Genomic DNA, 22,040 nt, shown 5'->3' with positions numbered 1-22,040 from the left:
TCATGTCTTATTAAATGGAATGTCCAAAAGTTTGAGCTTGTGATTCGCGCTCGCAACATTTCGCGAGGATGCTCTTCAATAATTAACACTATAATTGACCAAAAAGTGAGTTTCATAACTTCAGGTGTGATATATATATATATTTTTTTTAACAAACTGCTCGCTCGCCGAAAATAAAGCCTAAATGTCAATTTCATCATACAGAAATCACTTCAAAATGCTTTGCTCAACTTGATTACTGCAAAGCACACAACTACTGATAATCTTATTGTAAGAATAACTGTTTGCACCAAAATGCCAATTTTGACATCTGACGATCTGAGTGCCCTTCTTTGGCTTTGCCCCCCCCCCCCCAACGAAAATACGTTTCGCCGCCCCCGATCTAACATGATTTACATCAGTACATTATATATTTGTTTCCTATCTGAAAATAATTATTTAAAAATGTACATATGCCTATTAATTTTCCATAGATATAATTAAAAATTTGAAAGTATTTCCTCTCAAGGACAAAAAGGTGAATTTAGTGCATTTCGGAAAAGTAATTTTTACATTACATTCACTTCAAAAGATACAGTGCATCATGAGTGTACGGGGAATGCCGACGCCCGTGGAATTATAGGTAATACCTGTGTAATCTGCTTTTCCGTCAAGAGGAAGGTCCTTCTGATCTACACGGTCCAAGCCCCATGAGGATACTGAGGACATTCGGACAACACTATCCTGGACAATGTACTTGATCTCCTCTCTAGCTAGCAGCTGAAAAGGAGGAAAAAGACATCGAGAAAATTATTTTAGTGACAATTTATAATAATTAATACAGAGGCCGCTGGAATCTGGGGCAGGGTACTTTATTTTATTTATTTATTTATTTCTGATATTTTGACAGGGTAGCCCATTCACCAATAAGTAGTGGTCTTCCATGGGGCCCTGAATAACAATAAACATATTTACAAAATGCATAACGTATGTACAGAATGTTACAGCATTAAGATTCACATTAGGATTTGAATGTAAAACGAAACATTAACAAACTTAGCAGCAAACAAAACGCAGACGGGCACTCGTTTGACGTATAATAAAATATCAATAAATCAAATTAATTAAGAAGGACATCTTGAAAATACTGATAATATACACCAAATCATCAAGGTCATGCTAACACAAAATAAGCACAACAGTGGATGTTCCGCAAGTTATTTATAAATTACAAGTTCTTTTAAACATTCTCTTAAATGAAATGACAGAAGGAGCTGTTCTAATTGAATTATCAAGCTTATGCCATTCAAATATTGAAGATACGATTGGACTACACTTATAACAATCAGTGCGAAACTTGGGCACGCGTAAATATCCACTGTCTCTCTGTCTGGTATGATGTTCATGTACATCATTTGGATTGGTTAAGTTTACCTGAAGGTAAGAAGGTGCTAAATTATGAACACATTTAAATATCATCAAAACGCGACTGAGCTCAAATCGTTTGTCTAGTGTCATCCATTTAAGACTTGTGAACAAATCAGCCGACGGTGTGTCGTATGTCTTGTTCAATATAATTCTTGCAGCCCTCTTCTGAATTTTTTGCAGCTTAATTGTATGGGATTGAAATCTATTCGACCATACAGCAGAACAGTAATCAAATATTGGCAACACTAAACTGTTATAAAGCAACTTTAAGGACTGCACAGGCAAAGAACTTTTCGCTCTCTTTATTATGCCAATGCTTTTCTGAGTAAGTTTACATACATTTTCAATTTGTTTTGACCATTTCAGTTCTTCATCTATCAAAACTCCTAAGCATTTGGTGAATTGAACTCTATTTATCAAATCACCGTTTAACGAAATCGTGAAAGAATCTACACTCTTAAAAATGTTGGGCAACATACGGTCCACACAACAATTGGTTAAAACTTTATCCAATTCTGGGTAGTTTTACACCAATAATGTGTAGTTTTCACCCAAAGCACACATTATTGGTGTAAAACTACCCAGAATTGGATAAAGTTTTAACCAATTGTTGTGTGGACCGTATGTTGCCCAACATTTTTAAGAGTGTATTTTCCTGAGATTAGCACGAGAACCTATTATCATGACACAAGTTTTTTCAGTGTTGAGGACGAGCTGATTATCTTTAATCCATGCCATGACCTTGTTTAATGCAACAGTTAATTTTTCTTCCAAAACTGTCGCATCATTCGCACTGACGGTAAGTGTCGTGTCGTCAGCGTACATATCTATAATACCTTCATGAATACATTCAGGTAAACTATTAACATATATTGAAAATAAAAGGGGACCTAGAATTGACCCTTGTGGCACGCCTAATTTGACGATTGAAGGGTGCGATTTGGCTCCTTTGAATTGTGTCACTTGTTGTCGATCAAATAAATATGATTTGAACCAAGTGATAGTCCTCTTACTACAACCAATGCAAGTTAATTTCTTTAAAAGCAGCTCATGGTCCACGGTATCAAAGGCCTTCCGAAGATCTATGAACGCAACTCCAGAAATTAAATTGTTATCAATGTTTAACGACCACTGATTTACAAGTTTTGCAAGGGCAGTAGTTGTTGAATGCATAGGCCGAAAACCAGATTGATTTGGGTGTAATAAATCATTCACGTCCAAGAATTCACTTAGCTGTTGGTGAATAGCCCTTTCTAAAATTTAACTCACGATTGGTAATATAGAAATTGGGCGGTAATTATTCAACGAAGACATATCACCAGATTTAAATATTGGTACAACCCGAGCCTTTTTCCATTCACGAGGAACAACTCCAGTAGTAAGGAATTTGTTAATAATATCACAAAGGGACTCTGCGATAACATTTTTTGTCATCTTTAAAAGTTTGCAGCTGACATGATCTTCCCCAGTTGATTTATCTATACTCAGATTATCAATCTGTTTCAAAACAAAATCTCTAGTAATCAACTCTAGCTCAAATTGAGAGTGAATTGAACCAACATTTGTATCATCTTCTACTTGAACTCTCTGTTGAGACGTATCCCTTTGCAGGTCCTTAGTAATATTAGTAGCATTTGAAATGAAAAATTCATTAAATGCTTCAGCAATATTTGCATTGCCCGACACATCTGTTCCATCTACGTTTATGGTGTTGGGAGAAATAGGTAATGACTTGGGCACAAGTTCTCTCAAACATCTCCACATTTTCTTACTATTGTTTTGATTTTGTGAAATCTGGTTAGCATTATATTCTTTTTTACTTTTTCTCATGAGATGAATAACTTTATTTTTCAGAAATTTGTATGTGTCCCAAATATCGTTATTTTTGTTAACTTTAGCTGTTTTTAGAACCTTATCACGTTCCTTCATTAGCTTGACGACCTCGTCAGATATCCAAGGACAAGCTTTTTTTCTTATCCGCTTTTTACAAAAGGGAATGTGCCTGTTGATTACATCATTGAAAAAAGTCAACCATACATCCCAAGCAACATCAACATCATCTATATCTACATGGGTACGTGGGCTCGATCAGCCCCTGTCTCAAACTTTTTTCCAAAACCATGTACAAAAACGTAAAAATTACCATCTAGCAGTTGTGTTTTTTTTTCGTATGGTCAGCTCCCTCCCCACTTTTGGCTCAGCCACCCCCCTTCAAAACCGTTCCGCGGCCCCTATAATGAAATAGCCTGCGTTGTAACTGTTAGAAAATTGTCGATCATAAATATACAGGATGATTCTGTATTTTTTTAATAATGTGTACTATAGTCCTACTGTGTTTTGCTCTTATACCAGCGTTGTACACAGGCGGGCGGGCAGGGCGAATTAACGCCCCTCATGAATTTTCAATTAAGTAGGTAATAAAGAGGAGAAAAGGTAAGAAAGTGTTTTTAAAAAAAGAATGAAAAATTATACGATTACTATGAATATTGAGGAGAGGTCTTCGGTCATACTTGTATTTCCCCTATAATTATAGGCCCATATAATTCAATTGAAAAATATAGGATGTCATAATTATCTAGGTCGTCTGCCGCCCCGCCCCACCCCCATCAACATAGCCTGGCACAGTTTCAAACTGTGAATGTAATGGGGTAATGATAATGATGATAATCTGTTATAGCACTCAATGGAGGTGTCTATTAGCGCTATCAGCTATTATTGATAAACTACAATTACATGCACACGACTTCCCATAAATGTACCTTTCCAGCTACTCCCAGAAGCTTTGAATGGCCCTAGAGTGATAGTAGTTGAGTTTTATAAAATATCAACGAAGATATCTCAACAATGACCATACAAAATTATCAGATACATATACCACCACCAGCACCACAGCCACCACCACCTGACCACCACCGACCATTATCATCATCATCATTATCATCATCATCATCATCATCATCACTACCACCACCACCACCACCGACCATCATCATCTGTATCAACATCATCGTCATCATCATCATCAAGGGTAAACAGCAAAAGAATGAGAGTTCCATGATGCTATGGTCGGGTGCAGATCAGCATTTCCATCATCATTATAAACACCCTATCTAATCCCCTAAATTCACCTTTTCAAGTCCTCTTTTCGGCAGTTTAACTGAGAATCCTCGAATGGTCTTAAAGTAGGTGTGTTTGATAGCTGCATCGGTGAAGATACCAGAACGATCCCCAAGGATAAGTTTCTTGATTGGGGACATGTCATATCCAGGCTATATATAGACAAACAAATATCATCAATTACTTATGTGATTATTGTGATGCGGAAAGAATAGTCTAAATGATTATACGTGAAGCACTACTGATTTTTTCACTGAAGTTGAAATAACTTTGTCTAAATTACAAGTTCTGTGGAAGTTAAAGCAGATTCTGCGTTAAATAATAACGTTTGAAGAAATAATTATATAACCAACATATTCGAGTAGTGAGATTGTTTTCTCTGTTCTTATATGTGTACTATGTAGTTCTATATAGTTATTACAAATGTTTAATTTTATAAGAATGGTGGGGACGTTGACGGACATAGAATCATACCAGCTAACGTAAGGGCAGCGGGACGTTTCTGAAATTGGGGGGGGGGGGACATAACAAAATCACGAGATTGCTTTATGTTCTCTGAATAGGTGGGGGCTGAAGCTACCTCAGACCCCGCGGCCCTATATACATTTACACATCATACACAAAATCAAAATGATACTATTCTGCACCCACCCCTCATATACTTCATGTACTTGAAATAATCTCCCCGATTAAAAAATAAAAATCTAAGGGGGAGAACTTGATGGTTACTGAATTTTAAGCATTCGTTATAAGATAGAAAATGATTATCCCGATTTTTGTTAAAAATTAATGATGGTCGAAATACAATATAGACAATATCCTCTTACCTGCATAACGACTATATAGCGATCTTGAATCGGTTCTTCCACCTCGTAAAATGTCGCATTCTTTTTAGCCGTCGAAAATGCCACAAAAGCTGTCAAAATCATGAAAATCTGCTTCATTTTCCCAGCCTGCTTTATTTTCACCGTTGTGCTAAAAAAAAAATTGCCGAGCTACCTGTCAGACTTGCCTCAACAGTCGTCTGCTATGGTCCCATGTGAGTGTTTGAGCTTTCAAGCAAATGCTTTTGTCGTTTGCTATTTTCCTGGTACATGTAATTGTTTTGATATATTTGGATTTTACTGAAGTACAGATAATCGCATGATCAGCAAATAGATTAAAAATCATGAGAAGCAACCGCAAAAAGTAAGCACTCACCATTATGAAAGTGGTATTTTAGTTATTCCCTTTTTTGAGGGGGGGGGGGTGGGTAACAGTACTTTATTCAGGTGCGGTGTCACATGGGGAAGAGGGGGCATCCGGGTATATGATTTTTTTTATTTAATGGAAAAACAAGAAAAAAGGAGAGGAAAAGGAAAATGTGGGAAAATGAAAAAAGTATCAAAATGAAAGGTCTGTGCCGTATCAGTATAATTCAGTAAAGAAAATCAGGTCGCCTTTAGGTGATTTTTTAAGGTAGCCTTGTCCACAATCAAACACACTGGCATCCCCCAACTCCATCCCTTCTAATGGAAATAAATCCATGATTTTGTTTAAATACTTATATAGTAAGAGTTTAAATGAAATTGAATAATTGATATTGATAAAGATAGAGAAACCGAGGTAATGTTATCGGTTCGCTGTAAAAGGATAGTCTGAAATACATTATTGCCTGTTAGATTGTAGTTTCAGCAATGACTTTCACAATTATTCCTATTTAAGATATATTAACCAATCTTAAGATCAATCGAAACACTATAGCGAACATGATTCGTCGTAGATTCACAATGGATATAATAATTCGTAAGATAGCCGATTTTTCTTATATTAAGGAGCATTTAGCCGATACCCCATTGTATTATTAGGCATCTGCCTAACTATCATTTATCATGGAACTAGGTATCCCATCTTTTTCTCTTCTCTCTCTCTTACCTCTTCGTTCTTATTCCTCCTCCTTTCTCTCCCAACTTCCCTTTCTTCACCCCTTCTTTTTTCTTCTTTCTCCTCCCCTTTCTTTACCCCTTCTTCCTTTCCCTCTTTATTCTTCTTCCTCCTCCTTCTTTCTCTTTCGTCACCTCATTCTTCCCTTCTTCCTCCTCCTTCATTTCCATCATCACAATGCCTATCACCAACATCCTTCTAACATAAAGCACAACATCACCACCACCATCAATAACAACATTACCCCCCCCCCCCCCATAAAAAAAGAAATTTGAACTAACTACACAAAATACACCAATCAAAAATGTGCTTTATCAATTAATAAGCAGATTTATACAATTTTATTCAAATCACAAAAACTCTCAATCAAATTATTTCTATAAAAGATGACAGTGTTTTCAAACCACACACCAGATGAATATCAATAGGGAAACAGTGCAATAACAAAATCATTGAAAAATCCTTATTTATTCATCCCGAGAATTTCTGATATCATGAAGAAAATTATACTATGGCCTATTATTGTGATTATCAATGCTTTTATCATCACAATCGTTGGTTAGTTAGTACAAAAGAAAGCTGAAATTAATTGTTAACATTTAATGCACATTTAACATATAGAAATAGTTACGGTATCGTTCTAGATGATTTAACAATTTCACATAATACTGTCCCCTATACTTGCTTACGGTTTGATATAAGGAACCTTCTTTTGTATATATATTTTTTTCCATCAGACCCCATAGCACATCAGGAGCTAATGCAGCACAGAAGCATACATACTTTAATGATAAATAGTTCATGTCATCTTTAAAATTATATAAATTTGAATTACTAGTATATCTAATTTACATAAATACCATTTATAAACATTCAAAGATCAAAAGATGACCTGCATCCGCGATTGTTTTTCTTGTTAAGAAAACAAATGAATTACTGCAATGTTGTAGCTTTTTTGTAAGAGGTGATCCTTTTGACTACATAAATACTTTTGGAACAAGATTTGACTCTGTGGATAAGTAGATTACAGTATTATGCCTATCCCCTCTTCTTATATGACTCCGTCAAAATACTTCAAATATTCCATCAACATTAAAGAATTCTGAGGCATACATGAACATGGGTTTTGGAAAGTGCTTACCAATGTGTGTTGGTGATATAACTAAAATGTTGCAGGATTTATATGAACAGGGCAAATGAAACATATATATCTGGCATTCAGTACTATGTTTGAATAACCAGAAAACTGGTAAAAAATTACTTGCTAAATTGTAACTTTTTTTTTTAACTACAGCAATAAATGGAATCAAAATGTTTCTAGAGAGTGTTACAACAATAGAATGAGGATCATCCTCAATTCATATTTTCTGCAGAAGGAAAAGAAAAGGATAATACATTGGCTTACTCCTAGATGTTTATAGTAGAAAGGTACATAAGACTCTTTTCATCAAAACCTCTGGTAACCAACCCCACAAAGGCAACTATGAAGATAAATATACACATTGGTATCAGAAGAGAAAAAGCAGGGGTTTGCAAGCTGAAAATATCTTCATTTACATACTACGATGTTATATTATCAATCTTAAACACAGATGGTGCTTAATTGAGCATGATAGGTTCAGAAATGGCTAAAATAATAGGAGTTTAAAGATTGAGTTTTGTGAAAACGTGATCCATTTGAAAATTGATTCATATCTAGAATCAAAGTGTTCCATTTTTATGTGACATGATAACTTTGCAGACTATGAAGGAAGCTGCTGATAGAGTTACAATTTAAAAAATGTTTTTCATGTTTGTTAATCGCACACAGATTTCACCTCTGTATTCAAAAATAAATATCATCTGATCATTCACCATGAATGAGTAACAATTGCTTAATGGAAATTGCGATACACAACATATGAGCATACTGTATGGTTGGATCTACCCCTTATCGACCACCTAATTTTCTAAGCATCATATCTGCGAAAATATTATCAGTTTTACCTCATTTTTGACTCATTTGTGCAGGTCAGAATCCCATATTTGGATCGACGACTAAGATTCTATGCACATAGATATTGACAATCGACGATTTTAAATTTGATCATTTGCACCCATTTGTTAGGACCAACCATCTGCCATACACTGATTTTACGGATGATTCTTGTCGCGCTGGCAAAATATTTTGGCACTTCCAAGCCAGTTCTATGATGTCATCATGCTGGTTGATTGTCTTGCTCCGGCACATCATTCGGCGACTGATGAAGGATATCTGTTCTAAAGCTGTTTCCTATTTAATTTCAGGTTATGAACAGCTATTTTGCAGTGAGGTTCCGGACTGGTCAACATAATTTTGATAAATTCTATGAATTTTCTACCCTTTTTTATTCCTTTTCTCTTGTAAAATTGAATTTTATAGTTCCTATGGACACTGCGCCTACTCTCCCACGCGTAAGATTTGTAATACGCAATAATCTTAATTAGTAACTGCACATTTGTAAGACTTAAATGAATGGATAAATATTTAATGTAATTTCCATCATACCTTATGATAAAATTCTAGGCATTTTGGTGGGTCAATAGTGAAGTAATGGAAACCACTTAAAAGGCAGTAAAGCAAAAGCTAGTGACTAAAGCCCAGCGCACACTACATGATGCAACTGCACTAGGATCCGCCTGCAACAAGTTGTCAATCACATCTAAGTGCAATCACATCAGAGGCCAGCGCACACATTGCAACAGCTCTGCGGCGCGCTGCATCTCATGGCGCCTCTTCTTTTGCGCTTAGGCTGTCTGCAATTCAGAAGCGCCGCAAATTGGCCATGACATCCTTTTCTAGGACAAATATGATTGGCTTAAATTAGCAAAGTCGCAGAAAATCATGGACAGATTTGACATGTCATATGTCCGAGATTTGGTCTGCGATCCTACTGCAACAAAGCGGGTTGCAGTTGCAGTGCGTTGTAGGTTGGTACAGTACACACTCTGTGATTTTGTTGCAATCGTGTCACATAGTGAGTGCTGGGCTTAAGAATACATTCTTACCTGTGCCCAGTATGTAATGCATATTCTAATGGTTAATTCACAGTATAACATAAAATATACAAAATACCAGTTATGATAGAGTTAAAATGCAAAAATAGTATCTCCTCATCTGTACAAATTCAAATGTAAGAATAGTGCTCCTCTATATTTCATATTTAAAAGATCATTCTTTTTCTTGTTTTTGGTTATCATTTTTTATTTCTCTACTTCTGATTTGTATATTGAAAATTGTTACAGAAATGAAATAAACAAAAAATTCAGATTCATATTACAGACTTATTTTATCAAACTAGATTGTGTGTCTATTAAAGACTGCCCAATAAACATGGCAAGAAATCAAAGGCTAAATCAGCTTTTCAAGCAAAACATGAGGAAATAATGGGTAAAATCTTAAATGAACAAAAAGATAACTTAACAGCAATTAAGGAAATGTTTCCTATCATTTCAATAATGAAGTACTGGTACCATCCCAATCTTCTGCATATAATACTGCATATCACATTGGAACATCGTATTGAATGGCTTTATAGATGTATATGATTTTGATTTTTCTTTGGTGATATAGGGCCCCTCCCCATGCAATAAAAATAACCAGCTGCAATTGATCAATCAAACAAACACATCAAATTCAGTAAAGAAAATACCAGAGAGAATTATACCCTCGAAATCTCAGACTGGAATCAAATAAATATCACAAACACAATCTAGAATAAAATGAGATCAAATAAAATTTAAAGCTGACAAATGTGATTTAGAATAAAACATGATTCAGAATCAACACTTTTAACTAAACTAATAAAGATGAAATTACATTTCATCTTCAGCTGCGTTTCACAATCGTCATTCGTCCTTCTCCTTTCCTGAGAATGGATGGTTTGGATGATCCACCCTGAGAATATACAAGAGATTAGAAAACAAAACAAAGACAGAAATAAAATTTATGACAGTTTAGCTTAGACCTAAAAATTGTTTGAGGTTACACATGTATATAAAGTGCACCTGCACTACAAGAACAAAACTTTATACAAACTAACAGTATGTGAAAATCCCCACACATACACACGCAACCAGTGCATTTATCTGCAGCATCTAACACTGGAAAAAAGATTGAGCAGTGTTTGAGCTTGTAAATAACAAAAAAATGTGGCAAATATATGTAATTAACCCTTATTTAATTGGGGGGGGGGGGTTCAATTTGACCCCCATCAACAAACTTTTACTTTCAAGTCCTGCGCATCTTTTGATACCAAATTTGTGATGGCCATGTACACATTTCCAAAATTATTTTGTGAGCGCATGTCAGACCCCAAATCGCTCAAAAACGTGATTATGTGTACAAAGTCTATGCAAATGGTGTTTTAAACCAAAAATCAAAAAATGATTATATTTACTTTTGTTGGTTTAAATTGAAGTATTTTATGCTATTTATTGCAAAAGGGTCCAGGAAAAAGTTCATCGAGAAACAATAAAAAAAAGAAAATACATAAGAATAAAAAAGAACAATAAAATACACAGGAAATCAATAATGTTTTGGCAATCTTTTTGTAGATATTTCTTAGAAATGTGAAAATTGATATTTTCACCAAAAATTAGCATTCTACTAGCTATATAAAGTGAGTTAAAGGCAAAAACATACAGAAAAAAACCCACCAAATTGACATGCTTATTTGCATAATTAATCAATAAAAAAGGTTAAAAAATATACTCAAATAAACAAGGCTGTTACAACTTTTTGGCCAATATATCAGGGCATGCAAATGAAAATAGTTATATTATGTAGGCACTCGGTGGGCGTTTGGTAAGGCTATTTGTAAAGTTACTCTCAACTTCACACACGGCTGGAACATTTTCTTAGGTATTAAGTCAGCTACATCGGAATATAGCACAAATATGGGTCACCAGTGGTACGTAAAGTCAGTCAAAAAGTATTATGTTTATAGATAACTCACCATTCAAGTAGACAGCCACGGTATCCATTATGCATCGACATAAGTTTCTTAAGATCCTCAGGATCTAGCTCAAAGTTTAGTGCCTAGTTCAAAAAGTCAAGAGACAGTGGGAAAAGTGAAAGAATATCTCTAAGAAATAATGTTACAAACCCTAAATTTTGCTAATCATATATAAAAAAATCATGACTGTTTTAAAAGTACATTTCAATTAAGGTATCATTATCAATCTAATATCAAGATAAGACTTCCGATTTTAATGCACATTTATTTGTCATGAATCAACTTTCTCATCATGTATAACTCAGAGAAGTAACAAAAGATTTTCTGAGAGAGACTATATCCTCATGACATGACAATGAAATATGAATATTTTGACATTAAAATGGCATTATCATGAAAGAAGACATTTAGCTCTGTTGGGAGTGGGGGAGGGGGTGCACTCTGCCCCCCTCCTTCCCAGATGTGAGATGGTTTCAATTAATCTAGCTCTATTAGGGATAAAGGTTGTACAGAAAGAGTTTCTACTCACCTCAAAGTTGGCCTGTATACGACTAGGAGTGACACTCTTTGGAATGCAGATCACCCCTCTATCCAGAGCAAATCTGATTAGAATTTGGGCGGGGCTCTTGCCCTTCTTTGCAGCGATGCCAGTAACAATAGGATCCTCCATTAGCTTTGGATCATCATCCTTTATCCTACAAAATGTGAAATAAAACATTACCAAATGATTCTTATATACAAAAAAGGTTAGATGAGGAGCTCTATACATGTATGTAAGTCTCAAGTACCCAAGAGGACAATAAATGTACCCCCCCCCCCAACAACAAAAATGGAACAGTTGCAAAAACACCAACAAAAGCTGATTTTTTTCTTCAATATTTCTACAATTTTGTCATTTGTTACTTTGAATTTCACAAACATATGAAATTAAGGTGTTTTTTTTGTTTGGCTGTTGGAGATAGAGAGGTCAGAATTCAAATTATGGAGAAAAAAACAATATGAATTATATTTGGATTAAAGGACTGTACATGAAATATCAATGGTAAAAAAGATTAGAGTGTACAGACACTGTTCCACACAACGATTATTGGTACTCCTGAAATGAATATAGGACTGAACAGATCACAACTGTATAATTTGGCCATTATTGCACATGCAAATTGCAAACCATACATAGGCCTAATCCTGAATACAGCATCTCTAAAAACATTCCAAATATTGGCTGATGAATAATGTATTAATCATATCAAAAGAAGCTACTTTTATACTTACCATGGTCTATGGGGCGCACCGAGGGGACTATAAGCTGTTATTGTTATGTTGTTTTCTTTGCAATACTCTATCAGCTTGGATTGATTGAGCAGTGGATGCATCTCAACCTAGTGATAAATTACATTTCATGAAAAAAAATCTTTCATTTTTCCTCTTGATGCATCAAGATATTTCTGAATTCTAATTTCTGAATTTAATTTTAATACATAAATACAATCCATATAACAAAACCCCTTCACTTAAAACTGAAACTCAATTGACTGTCACTATATCTGGATGCCTGAGGTGGCAGTCAGGCTAATCAAACAAATGTGCAGGAAGCATAAGATAGATAGAGAAAGAGAGAGAGAGAGTGGAAGGGACAAAGTAAAGCAAAGCGGGCTAGATTTTGAAGAGTTATTTCTGGACATGTTGATATCTTAAAACAAGTAAAATATATGTCTTACTTCCTATTTCTCTTCAGGCAGTGCCCTGTAAAATTTTGTTTAGACTATGAGGTAGAGAGGGGGGGGGGGGGGAGAGAGTTAAAAACCAGTATTGTTCATGTACCTGTAGATTAGCTACTTGAATAGTAGCTTTCTCCATAACACGTTTCATCATCTTCAAGCTAAAGTTGGACAGACCTATTGCTTTGCATTTGCCGTTTTTCACTAGATTCTCCATCGCCTACAAATAGAGAAACTACATGGAAGATGATGGTTCAAAATAATATTTTACAAGCCAAATTCTTATTAGATATTGCAATATTCATAGGCATGAGGAGAAATGAATGCATTGACAACCAGGGATTTAAATGATAAAATAAGCTTCATATTTTGGTCTGGTCTATGTGTGGTCTTGGAGTCGATATTGAATTGGATATATAGTAAAGGAGCAACTCAAGGAAGGTTGCTGACCTCTCAAATCACTCTACATCTATTTTTTTTCTATCTGATACTCTATTGTTATTTTTTTCTGATGTACTGCATTCATTTAATTATTATATCTTTTAATGCCAGGAAAAAATACAATAACCAACCTTTATGAGGTGGAGAGGAGGAAGATGGTCGTAATGATTATCGTGATCAAGTTGATTATGACGATGGAGATGGTGACAATGTTTTTATTAGTGCTACCATCCTTCTTTTGTTTATCATAACCACCACCACCACCATCATCATCATCATCCTCCTCCTCATCATCATCCTCCTCCTCCTCATCATCATCATCATCATCATCCTCCTCCTCCTCACCACCACCACCACCATCATCATCATCATATTCATTATCATCATCATCACTGCCTTACTCTTCTTACTTACAAGAAATGTATCCACATAGTCTACATCTTCAGGAATGAATTTGCCATTCTCATCTTTTGGAAAGTTGTTTGAGCCTCTCTGCAAACATAAAAGTGAAAACAGATACAAAGTATGAGCACTTCATTTCCAATATATTTCACATACTAAGAATCTTGCGTACTTACTGTTAGTAAAAACAGTAGTTTTAAAGAAGGTAAAGAAAAAGACCATAGGCTCTAGGGTGATCGCATGTCTATAAATGTTTTTGTTGCTAGATCTTAAAAGGCATTTTCTAGCGATATAATCAGACATGTGATTTCTATTCTTGAATCCAATAGAGAAAGTTATGTGAAAGTATGTGAACAGATCAGAGGGTATGAATTTGACCAATTCAAACAATGCAATTAAGGTTTGGTTTTGAATATTCATGGCTACGCATAGTTTCAGCAATATACTATGGACTACGGGCCTTATTTAATTTTTGTAGACCTACTAACTCCTTTTCCACATTGAAAGTTAGAAAACAAATAATCAGGATATAGGGTTTAATCATGGAAATGGAAGTTTCCTGACTGGAGTGGAGGCAATATTACAAGCCAGCCTTTTACCAGTAGTGAGTTGCAAAATAATTGGATGTATGAAGTTTCACTCAATCATCAATCAGATCCCCACTAACAAGAACTTTTTAACTGACATTTTAACATAAAAATTTTGCCATAAAAACTCTGGAATTTTTTTTACCAGAATTTTTTAATGTGTAATTTTCAATGGCATAATTTTGTTTATTTGACACAGTGTTTTTTATGGCAAAAGTTTTATGCAACAGGCTCCAGGTGTGGGATATATATCTAGTTTTATAGAAACTTAAATATTCCCCATATTACAAAATCCAACAATGGACATCAAATGCAACAGAGCAGCTGAAGATAGATTATTTTGCCCTTAAGAATTAAACAAGTGGTTGAATTAAGTTGTTACCAGTTACACACCAGCTCTAGATACTTCTCGCTCTCACAGAAATCACCTACCTTGTATGCCATTGGCCAATGCATAAGGTACATATCTACATAACTTAGTTGGAGGTCCTTCAGAGTTTGGTCACATGCCTCCTCAACATCATCTGGATGATGTTTAGTGTTCCAAAGCTGAGAGATTAAAAAAAATGAAAACGGAAGAGACAGCCATAATTAGTCAATGAATTACATAGTTTTTCTAAATGACCCAATTCACAAAGATTTTTATATACTACTAAAACTTTTCGTTATTACCATGCGTTGGTGTACAGACTTGCCTTGTGAGTTCCATAATTAATTGTACATACTGGTAATTTGTAATATTTTCTCAATGGCTTTTTGCGAGGGTCTACATGCCTTTGGGTGAGCACTGGCCCATGTAAACCAATTTTTACTCTCACCTTTTCTATTATTTTACTTATTTATATTTACTCAAATTGCATTATTGTATTTACATTGCATGATTTGTATATTTTTATGGCAAAAACAATATCTACAGTAATAATAACAACAAAATATAATGATAATAATAATAATAGAATAATAATAATGATAATAACAATGAAATAGTAATAATAACAATGATACTACTACTACTACTAATAATAATAATAATAACAATAACAATAATAACAATCACAATAATAATAAAATCATAAATGTTTACCTTACTAGTGATGAAGATATCTTCTCTCTTGATGATGTTCGCATCAAATTTTTCTTTGAGCGCTTCTCCGACCTCAGCCTCGTTGCCATAGACATGAGCACAGTCAATGTGTTGATACCCACAATCCACTGCTACCTTGACTGCCTCTCGGACTTCACCTGCTTTAGACTACAGACAAATGAAAGAAAAGAAAAAAACAAATCCTCTGGGTCAGAATGGAATTCGCATAAGCTTTAGACCAACATTCAATAAGAAATTACAAATTTTTAAATGAAATTAACCTGCAGGGGCCCGTTTCTCAACACCGTCATAAGTCTAACTTCTTGACTAAATCGGAGATAGTGAGCTACTTTACCAAGATCGGGTACAACAACCTCACTAAATATTTATGACACCTCCGAACCTGTCATAACTTCTTTCTTAATGACGTAGTGGTATCACGTGCGTAGACAATGACATGCAAAAGTGCCTAGAAATTTTAAAATTATAATCTTACGTAATCAATCATAGAGGTTGAAATTACATCACAAAACGAGTGGGTTAATGCATTCAATGATAATTGTAATACAAAGAAACTATAGAAACTGTTGGTAAAACGCCACAAAACCATTCATTTTGAAATAGTAAAATGATTTAATCGATAAAGATTCTACCACGTCAGGCCATCCATAACTGAACTTGTATCTGTTGTTTTCAGACCCCTATACAGTTAATTTATGCATATAATTTGTCAAATATCGTATGTTTTGGTATCAATGATTACAAATGTTTAATTCAACTATATTTTGATGATGCTTGGAATCGTAAAAGACCGTATAATTATCATCATTTTTACAAAGAAAACCGTTATGGTTTACTTTCGCAAACTATCAAAATTGGATATCCATCTCACAAGTGATTTTTTAGTCATGAAATGAATTATTCATAATTTAATTTTCTGTGCAATTGAATAATCCAGTCTTCATGGTCTAAGTATGTATGATGCATAATTCACCTATATGCTATTATTTTGAAAAGATTTATTTCCCAATTCATCACAATATTTGCAATTTTGTCATAATTTTTCTTTTTGAAAATTATGCCATTTTGTGACTAAGGCTACGTCTCGTCTGCTCTTTTTACCGATAGTGTTGATATCAATGTATTCTAGTTAGGAAGCCTTTCGAGAAACAGGTTTAGTAAGATTGGAACTAACTCCGTGGTTGGTCGATAAAGCTATGACTAACTTGTCCAGGTGTTGAGAAACGGGCCCCAGGATTTTCATTTTAAACTTTTTTTTTTTTTTTCATTAACTCTTTGCCTGGTTTGTTTGACTAGAGTAACATAAGGTGGACAGCCAACTTCAACTCAAGTCATAATTTCATTCTGAATCGTTCTAATTTTATTGTGTGTCTACAATATTTTGTCATTCACAATACACAATATTACAAAGTCTAATGTACATGTACACACACCCTCACACCCCCTCCACACACACAATAGTGATGTTTACATCTCATTGTGTATGTACACGAATCTAAGCTTTCTTAACAAAAAAATCATGTTAATGTGAGTCAACTTATTGTAGCATTGTGAATGATAAATGTCTCTTATGGGTGCACCCTACAATTGTTTCATAATCAACTCTACTTGGTACTATTTCGCCAAAAGCAGCAACTTGAAGTTATTTCTTTTAAAATAAAACCTGTGTTGACTGTTCACTCTTCACTATTTACACAGAATGACGGGAGGTGCCTGAATTCCATGGGATAATAGCAAGGAAGGCATTATTTTAACTGTAACTTTCTTACTTTTTAAACATGGATGGGCAAAAGATCAGTCAGTAGAGCAGGGGTTCCAGATTCCGGTGACCCGGGTTCGATTCCCACTTGGTTCACTAGTGCCCTTTGGTAAGGCATTAATCTTCCTTACCAGGTCCCTCAGAGAGGACCTTATAAAATTGGTCCTCTGGTTGAGTGCTTGCAAGCATGCATGCTTTCTTAGATCAGGTAAAAAAATCACCACCATTTCCCACCGTTTACCACATTGAACTGAACTTTGTAGATTTTAACAGAGATTAAAATGGTATCAAGGTCAAACTTGTTTATTTGTTAAAGGACAAGTCCACCCCAACAAAAAGTTGATTTGAATAAAAATAGAAAAATCCAACAAACATAACACTGAAAATTTCATCAAAATCGGATGTAAAATAAAAAAGTTATGACATATTAAAGTTTTGCTTAATTTCACAAAATAGTTATATGCACATCCTGGTGGGTATGCAAATGAGGAGACTGATGACGTCATCCACTCACTATTTCTTTTGTGTTTTATTATATGAAATAGGGAATATTCTATTTTTCTCCTCCTTGTCAAGTGAAACAATGATTAATTCTTCCCTGAACATGTATGATTCAGTCAAGTTGGTCCTTATTGTCAAATCTATAAAAATTGAAATATTATATAATTCAAACAATGAAAAACAAAAGAAATAGTGAGTGAGGGACATCATCAACTTTCTCATTTGAGTTGTGCATATCACTGTTTCGTGAAAAATAAGCAAAACTTTAAAGAGTCATAACTTTTTTTATTTTACATCCGATTTTGATGATATTTTAAGCGTTTTGCTAGTTTGATTTTTCTCTATTTATTCAAATCAACATTTTTCTGGAGTGGACTTGACCTTTAAGTGAAAAAAGCAACACCTTGTTTCAATATATTTATATAGGCAGTCATTCTTAGTGCTATTTCAGGCTCTAATCACAAAGAACACTTTTAAATTCTAATCTTAATTGAAATAGAAAGTAAAAAAGGGGGCCTAAGCTTTCGATCCTAGCAGAATCTTCGTCGGAGGCAAAATGACAAAAATAATGTAATAATTGTATTGTATAAACCTACTAGTTAGAACAAGACATAATAGTAATAGTATCATAGTGTTGCAACACCCTCTTTAATGTTGCATTGTTTTCTAAACAGTAGAGGCGCACGGCCAATATAGGAGACTCTCTCCAATAGGGGAGACAATCTCCCACATTGGAGACTTGCTTTGCAAAAGGACAAAAGAAACAACACCAACAAAAGCATGACTTTTTCCACCCAAAATTTTATCTCACTGAGGTCAGAAGCCCATTTGTTTTGTGTGTGATTGACAACAAAAATCCTTATCAAAACAAAAGTAGACAGTGAATTTTTAAAGTAGACGGTGAAAGGGGGTAATTTTTCATGAGGAATCTGCTTATCACATTTTTATTCATAAGGAAATTGGTCTCCAAAACTGGAGACTGTCTCTGAAATTGGATACCCAAATTCTTTACAAAAGTCTCTGGTATTGGAGATAATCTCCCACATTGGAGACAGTCTCCAATATTGGCCGGGCGCCTCTACTGCTTTAGGTAAGCGCAATTATTAAAATTAGGATAAAAAAAAAATTAAAAGGAAAAAAACAGTGACTTACTTCAGCTGTCACGCAACTCCCACCCTCAAACTTCCCTGGTTTATCCGAACTTAAAGGTCATGTCCACCTCAGAAATTTGAATAAATGGAGAAAAATCAAACAAACAAATCGCTGAAAATTTCATCAAAATCAGATGTAAAATAAGAAAGTTATGACATTTTAAAATTTTGCTTATTTTTCACAAAATAGTTTATGTGCACAATTTTGTCATAATCATATGCAAATGAGAGAATCAATGATGTCCCTCACTCACTGTTTCTTTTGCTTTTCATTGATGAATTACCGGTATACAATATTTCAATTTTTACAGATTGACAATAAAGACCAAATTGACTGAACCATAAAAACAATGGTAATTCCACATGTTCAGGGCAAAAACTTTGTTTCACAGGACAATGAGAAAATTAGATATTTCATATTTCATATAATGAAATACAAAATAAATAGTGAGTGATGCCATCAATTCCCTCATTTGCATACCGACCGGGATGTGCATATAACTATTTCGCAAAATTATGCGAAACTTTAAAATGTCATAACTTTCTTATTTTTTTTTACATCCGATTTTGATGAAATTTTCAGCATTTTGCTTGTTGGATTTTTATCTTTTTATTCAAATCCGCATTTTGTTGGGGTGGACTTGTCCTTTAATACATAAACATATCAATTAAGTCCCTGCACATAAAGATCGAGTCGACTTAGCCTAGGTCTCTATAAAATATTGGTGAGTGGAGCCAACACGGAGTTCAGCGGAACAACCAATATAACAGAAGCTTTTGGTCTAGTGCAATATTATAAGTTACAGCGTCACAGAATTGTGATGAGCTTATAATAACATGTGTGCAAAAAAATCGCATGTGCCGGTATGGAAATGGCTTCTTTTATGTATGCTTTGCTAACTTTTTAACTTACCAGCCATGTCCCGAGACCCAGGATAGGCATCTTGTTACCGTTGAACAAGGAGACAAATTTGTTCGCTGACGCCATTGCAAACGATTACAGCCAGATCAACACGATATTCCGGGACTTAAAAGAATGTTCTTCTGCCTCCGATCCGCTCTCGTATCTATTCCTCCTACAAATTACGGTACGCCCCTTAGCCTAGATTCGGCCACACACATGCGCCGATTTGATCTTGCGTAATCGTGTTGTGCCTATGGCGCTGGCCTGGTGGTGGTGTGCGTGTGTGTGTGGGAGGGGGGTAGTTGAATCCCTGCAGACCAAAGGGAGCACCAGATTTTTTACTTCTGGGGGAGGGGGCAAAGATGACATTGTTGTTTTCTCTCAGGAATGTCGGTAGAATAAGTTTTTCGGAGGAAAATTTTGACAAGCCAAAAAAAAAAGGTTTTCAACCACAAATTAAAGATATTTCGTATCCGAAAAAAAAGGTCTTCAAGTTCAAAAGAAGGGGCACACCTCGGTTTTAATGGCATTTTTACATTACAAATTTTAATTTTGCTTCTCAAAAGGGGGGCACGTGCCCCCTGTGCGGGGGGCACAGGGGGCACGTGCATGGATCCCCTGCATGGATCCGTGCCTGGCAATTATGAAACTCAGTGGTTATGTTTTATTGTGTAAAGGGCATATGTGTAGTCAGTGGCGTAACAGGCGGGGGGGGCAGGGGGGGCAAGCTGCCCCCCCTGGCGGATTTCACCGGGAAAATAAAAGAAAAACGGGAAAAAGAAAAAAAAGGAGGGAGAAAGAAAGGGAAAGGGGGAGAAAAGGGGAAAGGGGAAGGAGGAAAAGGAAAGGGAAAGGGAAAAGCGAAAAGAAAACGACGAAAAAACTTTTTTTTTATGGAAAAAGAAGGAAAGCGGGAGTATGTACGAAAGAAGAACATTTGACAAAGTGTATCATTCCGAAATAGGCCTATGTAATGCAATAGCACGATGGGAAATAAATCAAAAGATGACAAATTGGCAAACAATAGCGGGAAACGAAGGTAGAATGGAATTAGTCAAAAGCTACTAAATTGGAAAACAAAGAAAAGGGACAAGAACAAAAATAACAACCGGGCTGCCGATGATTGAAATTAAAGAGCGGGAAGAAAGATGGACATGCATACAACTTTGTGCTACAAGCTTGCTAAATTTTATGTAAATAAGCTACCGGGCTTTGCCCCAGACCCCACGCAGTAGGGGCTCTTCATTTATAACCTTCAAATGGCTATATAAAGCCCCCCGTTTAATCACTGGCATACAGGTGGGGGGGGGGGTGACCGTCTTGGTTCCACACCCAAGAGGAAATAGAAACAATGTATAATGAAATGAATGGAAACAATGAAATGTGTAATTTGTTGCATATAATGGGAAAATCTATCACATAATTAGAATTTAATTTCAATTGGCAATTTTTTCTTTCCAGCTCGCTTTGCACGCTGGCGACTTTTTACAAATTTTCCCACATTGCTATGTTTTGCCCCCTCAAAATATTTGGTTCATTACGCAACTGGGTTGAATAAATGTGTTGTGTAAAAGTTATATTCTCTATATGCCCGCGATTTGAATAGCGGCAATCTGCAACGTTTAAATGGCTTTGATATCAAGAAGTTCCGTGGGCTCCGCCCCGGACCCCATCCGTACAGCACTGCGTATGGAAGGGTTGGGCCATGGCCCCCAAAAGTTTTACAAACAAAAGCAAAAAAAAAGGAGGAAAGAAACGCAAAGGAAAAGTGTAGGATATGATTTTATTTACTGAATATAATGTCAAAAAATAGTTAGATTCTCATGAAAAGGTGATTTTTTTTCTCGCTCGCTTCGCTCGCTCGGGACTTATATATAGCAGCTTTTTAGCACATGTGCTATACTGTGCCCCTCGTATTTTTTTTTACTCTTTATGCTACTGCCGCAAAGAATCATTTTCACAGTGGTGTACAGACCACAAAAAGGGAATCTAAGGAGAGAAGAGTGAAATATATTATTTTTTGAATATCATGTCAAAATCTATCACAAA

The 22,040-nt window shown here is 35.3% G+C and overlaps 2 protein-coding genes across 2 annotated transcripts in view; both read right to left on the bottom strand.

Annotated features, from left to right (window-relative positions):
- LOC129272851 (aqualysin-1-like) overlaps window positions 1-5,468 on the bottom strand; it is an 11,356-nt gene extending 5,888 nt beyond the window's left edge. The window contains exons 1-3 of the mRNA XM_054909943.2: window positions 5,352-5,468; window positions 4,536-4,676; window positions 630-759 (exon numbers count right to left, since the gene is read on the bottom strand). Of these exons, the coding sequence (XP_054765918.2) occupies window positions 630-759; window positions 4,536-4,676; window positions 5,352-5,468 (388 nt within the window). The remainder of the gene's footprint in view (window positions 1-629; window positions 760-4,535; window positions 4,677-5,351) is intronic.
- A 1,289-nt stretch (window positions 5,469-6,757) lies between these two features.
- Window positions 6,758-20,280, bottom strand: LOC129273382 (aldo-keto reductase family 1 member B1-like). The gene is made up of 9 exons (XM_054910409.2): window positions 20,001-20,280; window positions 15,656-15,823; window positions 15,004-15,120; window positions 13,997-14,074; window positions 13,245-13,361; window positions 12,696-12,802; window positions 11,953-12,118; window positions 11,424-11,506; window positions 6,758-10,363 (listed from the first exon to the last, which is right to left on the bottom strand). Exons 1-9 carry the CDS (start codon window positions 20,073-20,075, stop codon window positions 10,315-10,317), a joined length of 960 nt encoding a protein of 319 aa, XP_054766384.2. The 5' UTR covers window positions 20,076-20,280; the 3' UTR covers window positions 6,758-10,314.
- Between the last annotated feature and the right edge of the window lie 1,760 nt (window positions 20,281-22,040).

This window comes from Lytechinus pictus, chromosome 12 (assembly GCF_037042905.1).
Source record: "Lytechinus pictus isolate F3 Inbred chromosome 12, Lp3.0, whole genome shotgun sequence".
In the NCBI taxonomy this organism is placed as follows: domain Eukaryota; kingdom Metazoa; phylum Echinodermata; class Echinoidea; order Temnopleuroida; family Toxopneustidae; genus Lytechinus; species Lytechinus pictus.
The sequence above is the reverse complement of the archived record's forward strand: the minus strand, read 5'-3'. Positions and strand labels throughout refer to the sequence as shown.